This window comes from Galeopterus variegatus, unplaced genomic scaffold (assembly GCF_000696425.1).
Source record: "Galeopterus variegatus unplaced genomic scaffold, G_variegatus-3.0.2 Scaffold20103, whole genome shotgun sequence".
NCBI classification, from domain to species: domain Eukaryota; kingdom Metazoa; phylum Chordata; class Mammalia; order Dermoptera; family Cynocephalidae; genus Galeopterus; species Galeopterus variegatus.
Window position 1 is genome coordinate 2233 of NW_007746214.1, and position 6238 is coordinate 8470.

General features: G+C 40.2%; 1 protein-coding gene across 1 annotated transcript; it reads right to left on the minus strand.

Annotated features, from left to right (window-relative positions):
* Window positions 1-2418: 2418 nt before the first annotated feature.
* Window positions 2419-3357, minus strand: LOC103583149 (olfactory receptor 52B4-like). The gene has a single exon (XM_008564549.1). It carries the CDS (start codon window positions 3355-3357, stop codon window positions 2419-2421), a length of 939 nt encoding a protein of 312 aa, XP_008562771.1.
* Between the last annotated feature and the right edge of the window lie 2881 nt (window positions 3358-6238).

The following is a 6238-nucleotide window of genomic DNA, read 5'->3' on the forward strand; positions in this document are numbered from 1 at the left end:
CCATAATAATCATATACAGTGTATATTGACAAAATTAAAAAATAAATAAATAAATAAATTACATGCTTAAATTAAAAAATAAAAAAATAAAAAAATAAAATTTTGTTTTCATAAGTTTTATAACTTTTTACAAGAGGAAATGAGTGTTTAGTTCTTCCACCTAAATTATACCAGTGGTATCAGGCCAATCAACCTAAATGGAAGGTGTGATGATCTTTTGATGTGTCAGCTTGACTAGGCTATGAGCCCTTAGTTATTCAATCAACCTAATCTAGATGTTGCTGTGAAGGTATGTTGTAGATGTGACTAAAATCCATAATCATTTGGTTTTAAGTAAGGGAGATTATCCTACATAGTCTGGGTGGGCCTAATTCTATCAGGTGACAGACTTTAAAAGCAGGACTGAAGCTTCCCTAAAGGTGATGAAATTCCACCTGTGAATAGCAGCTTCAGCCCATGCCCGAGAGTCCCAGTCTGCCCTTCCTGTCTGCCTGCCCTGTGACTTGCCAGCCCCCACAATTGTGCAAACTAGTTCTTTGCAGTAAATCTATTAACATATATCTACTACTGTTTCTGATTCTCCCACTGAACCCTGATTGATATGAAGGCCAGGACTGAATAGCAGCAGCATCTGCTGACAAGATACACTTTCCTTTCCTTAGTTTAAGTTGAAACAATGGAGCTCTATACCTGAGTCATAGCAGACTCTAAGAGAGCCCTATCTCTCCAGGAAACCTTATTCCTTATCTAAAATAGAATCTCAGATGGCCCTCCACACATCTGCTAAATATTTCATGGAAAATTTAGATACTGTATAAAAATGTCAGTGACTTTGAAATGAGTGGATGGGTAAAAGAGTTGTTTCCAAGGATGAGTAATGGTCTATCTTAACAACAAACAGAAAGGAAATCACATATTGGAAAGATGAACAGAAGAGATCCAGGTCATGAATCCTCACAAAAATGTCAGTGACTTTGAAATGAGTGGATGGGTAAAAGAGTTGTTTCCAAGGATGAGTAATGGTCTATCTTAACAACAAAACAGAAAGGAAATCACATATTGGAAAGATGAACAGAAGAGATCCAGGTCATGAATCCTCAGGCAAGATGACATCACAGAGCTAAATCAAGATAAATTGGCGAAGTCCACCAGTGCCTCGGGTGATAAATCAGAGGAGAAATATAGAGAACTCATGTTTATGCAAACGGGGATGTACTGGGGAATGGGTGGGTTGTGTATGTCAGGTTCTTGGAGAAATATAAAGGCAAAAAAGGAGGGTAGATTATAAAATCAGCTTTTGGCTTCTCTATGTTTCTGCCTTGGGGTTGAGCAACGTAAATGATGATTTGCTCCCTTCAATTGATACACCGGTGGGAAGAGACTATCATAACGATATAAACTTAAATAAGTCATTTTTCAAAGTCTGAATTTCTTGGAATATCAGGTTACCATGATACTTGAACATATACATTACACAGATGACACTCTCCCTTTGGTCTCTACCAAAAAAAATCAAGTAGTAGAGACTTCATAGTATCTTAGCTTTGACCCCCACCAACAGTCACTAATAAGTGATCTACATACACCCCTGCTTTTCACATAAAAATTCTCCTGAGAAATAAGGGAAGAATGCACCAACACTAAACCTAATTTTGATTAACATTGTCCTTTAAAATTCAAATAAAACCTGTTGACTGTGCTGATATCCTTTAATTCTGCAACTTCCTTTTGAATTAGGAGAGGCAGAAATTATTATACCAAAATTTTAAAGATAAAGAAGCAAAGGCAGAAAGGGGAAGAAAAATGTAAAATGTATCCATTGTTTACCCTGTGTCACGTATGTTCAAGATCCTGTTTAAACTTTATTTTATTTGGTTCTATCACAGCCCTATGATAAAGGTACAATCAGTGGGACATAATCAAGAAATTTGAAGATTATGATGCCCTCCCAAATCTAATTCAAAATAAAATGTTTTTAAATGATATCAAATGTACATATATAATTATACTAATATACATTCTGTCTAGATGTTTTAATTATAACGCCCTGGAAAGTTCTTTGTAGGTAAAGTTTTCTTGTTAGTTTGGTTACTTTGGTTTTGATATTCCTCTTCTTCTGGTTCCCTAAGCATATGCTAAGAAGAGTCTCTGAGAGAATAAGTGACTTGCCCAAGGTCAAACACATTATTATTGGTGAGGCCAGGATTCAATCCTAATTCTGATCTAAAAGCCCATGCTCGTTCCTAAACACTACCTTCTCAAGGTCAGATGACAATCTGACTTCCAAAGTCATGACAAGTCACTTTGTTCACAGTCAGTGGAACTTTTAATTCATAAGTCTCTACAACATAGGCCAAAAAAGTGTGAGGCCCTCTACTGGTAAACATACAACCTGATCAGTCAAACTCAGCATTGTTTTCACTGTGAAGACAAAGTACTAAGCACATGCTCTCGAATCTGCCGGGTCTTGATCCCATAAATAATGGGATTCAGCATGGGAGGGGCCAACATGCAGACATTGGCCAGCAGAATGTGTGTATGGAGAGGAACATGGTGTCCAAACCGTTGGGTAATTATGGTAAAAATGCCAGGCAAGTAGAACATGGAAATGACCCCAAGGTGAGAGCCACATGTGCCCAGAGCCTTTTGCCGAGCCCCTCGGGAGGGGAGGTGGAAGACTGCATAGAGGATGAGGCTGTAGGAAATTAAAATGAACAAGGCATCTAGCACTACAGTACAGAGAAGGACAGACAAGCCATACCAAATATTGACACGAATATCAGCACAAGCAAACTTGGCAACAGCCATGTGCTCACAGTAGGTATGTGGCAGCAGATTGCTATGGCAGAAAGGCAGTCGCTTCACCAGGAACACATCTGGGAGTATCACACAGAAGCTTCTCAGTACCACAGCCAAGCCAGCCCTTATGATTACTGCATGACTGAGCACTGTGGTGTAGTGCAGTGGGTTACAGATGGCCACATAGCGGTCAAATGCCATTACCAGCAGAATCCCTGATTCAGCAATAAAGGTAGCATGGATGAAGAAGATCTGGGTGACACAGCCATCAAGGGAAATCTCCCCAGCATGGAACCAGAATATGGATAGAGCCTTGGGCACAGTGGTAGTGGAAAGGATGAGGTCAGCCACAGCCAGCATGCAGAGGAATAGGTACATAGGTTCATGGAGGCTTCGTTCAGTGATGATGATGAAGATGAGGAGGCTATTTCCAAGGAGAGCAACAAGGTAGGAAATAAGGAAGGGGAAAGAGATCCATATGTGCTGGTCTTCCAGGCCAGGGATGCCCAGGAGAATGAAGAGCGAGTGGCTGGTACCAGTGTAGTTGGGGGTCTCCATGCCCAGAGCAGGTCACCTGTGTGTTGGTGTGTAAAATTTGGCAGTCACTTCTTCTCTTGTCCCAAAAAGCTGAATGGGGTTGGAGTAGGGGAGGAGAAAACAGATCATTTTTATTAAAGGGAGCAGTGAAATGGGTCCTGTTCAGGAAGTCAGGAGATATGGGTTAAAATTCCTTGCTTATCTATTCACTAGCTATGTGATCTCAATAAAATTATGTCCCTTGTCTGGGTCTCTCTTTTGTCATCTTAAAACTAAAGTTGGGGAGAAGATTAATCGCATCATCTGTAAGAGAAGTCTTCCAGCTCTAGAAAGCCCATAGACCTTAGTCTCAGGTTGTTATAAACAGTTAAGAGTCATGAATAACACACACTGTAATTTCCATTTTTGCCACCAGAATGTGATGTGCATTTCAAAAAGAAATGATAACTGAGTTACCTATCAATTTAACAAACCATACTGAGTACCTACCACGTGCAAAGCATGGCTGCTTGAGGACCTACTTGGGAGGACACAAACAATTAATCAAAATATTTATCTATATAATATTTATTATATTCAAGTCATCTTTTCCCTCTTCCTCCTCTTCAAGGATAAGCCCTCCATATGTGCACTGGACCCCAACACTCTCTTCTCTTTAAGTACCTCTCTGCATTAATCCATCACTCTCTGGTAATTTCAACCTCCACCTCTCTATTGGCTCCTTCTCCGTACTTTGTAAATACGTTTGGGTGTCTCGTCTGCCTTCACCTTGGTTTCATGAAAGAAGGGATGGGCTCTCTCTTCATCTGTCCTCTTATCTCTCTCTTAATCTTCACCCATTGCCATACTTATAACCCCAACATACCACTAAAGCTTCCTTTTCTATGATAATCTATCACACTACAATTGCTACATTTCATGCCACTTTTTCATTTCTTATTATTTATAATCTCCAAATTCTGTTATTAATACTTCTTAGTCTTATAATAGAAACCATTAAACACCTACGTTTATTTGTTAGTTATTTGTTAATTAGGTTTATTTGTTAATTATAATCCTCAAACCAAACCTGTGAAATTAAAATTATTACTATTTTATGCACGAAGAAACTAACACTCAAACAAATAACTTGTCCAAAGCCAATCACTTGTTAGTAGCTAAGCTGAAGTTTGAATTCAAGACTGTCCAGGATCAAAGTTTCCATTAGTTTTAAAAACTTACATTTTTTTATGTTGATTACCTATACCACCTTTCTTAGGCTTCCATCCCACTCCCTTCTAATTCTCCTGCTTATGCCAAAACCTCTAAGACATGTACGACAGTATAATATGGGAAAAATAATATGGACTTTAGAGTCAGATCTACCTGGGTTCAATTCCAGTTCTGCTGGCTACAGATCCACATACACACACACAAACTTCCATTCAGAGGCATATTTGTAAACACGTTCATTCATACAGCCACCATCACACATATTCATTCACATGAATTTTGATGAAGATTTACATACTGACACATTTGCATAGTTCACACAAACAGCCCTTCACTATGACACTTCACACACACGTACTTTTAAACGTCCCACACACACATGTACCCACACAAATTCACACACAATCATTAATTATCCAGTCAAACTCACTCTCAAACACGTAATTTATTGCTTATCTAAGTCATCTTCTTATGACTCACTCTTTATCCCTGCCTCCAGCCTTACCTAGTGCCAGAAGAGAGGACCCTGACACAATTCAGAGGGTAACACCCTGCTTCACCAGTTCTATTCTTGAACTACCCAAACTTGAGTCAGAGATATATAATGTGAATGCCAGTTGGGACTTAGTTCCAGGAATCATCAAACTGCAGTCTGTGGGCCAAATCCTGCCCACCACTTGCTTTTGTAAATAAAGTTTTATTGTAACACAACCATTCCCATTTATTTATATATTGTCTATGGTTGTTTTTGTGGGATAGAGTTGAGTAGACAATATTTGGAGCCTACAATATTTACTCTGGCCCTTTACAAAAAAAGTCTCCTAACCCCTTCTTTAAAATAATCTTGTGATGTAACTTACTATTTACAGGGGCCTCCAAAGGGAAGGCAATTTTCCCGAGATCACAGAAGAAATGAGTTAAGGAAGCCTAGCGGCAAGTCATCGTGCCTCTCATTCCACTAGGATGTCCACTGTGCCACAAAGCTTCTGCCAATACATTTTGGTCTGTCCTCTCTGACTCTGCTCTCAGGGAATAGAGAATTCCAAATATAACTTTTACAGGGTGGCCAAATAACGAAGGGAATCCATCATTGTTTCCCATGTCTCTCATCAATAAGCTCAGTGCTTCCCCTACCTCCTTTATCACACTTAGTCAGACACCACAGTTCATGCTCAGAGGCAGAAGGGCCCACAGAAGCACCAGGCTATGCTGATCAGTACTAACCCACATCTCATCCTTATCCCAAAGTGCCGGTCACAGCCATCATGCCCCTGCCTTGATCCGAAGGTGTCTCTTCAACAAGTGGACTATGTGCAGCGGCCGGTGGCCCAAGCTGGAGGAGGAACTGCAGGACAAATTATTCCATCTCTGAGTATCTTCAGGGACCATGGGCTTATCCATATGACTTTCTTCTCCCCTAGGATCTCCTCTACTGCTAGTGACATAACTGTAAAGCCCTTAACTCTTTCACTGCATCGATACTGGGAGTCCACCATGCAAGCATGCTTGAGGGGCTCCAGAGCTTGGGAGAGAAGATTTGGCGGGAGAGAGATTTAGAGGGGAGAGGTCAGGGAAGAGTGTGGGAATATGGTTAGCGACCCTCAGCAGGGCCCAAAAACTTGCTCCATGTCATTCTCTTCAACCCTGACTTTCAGAAGGCACAGAAGCACTTTAGAAGTTGGAATCCTAT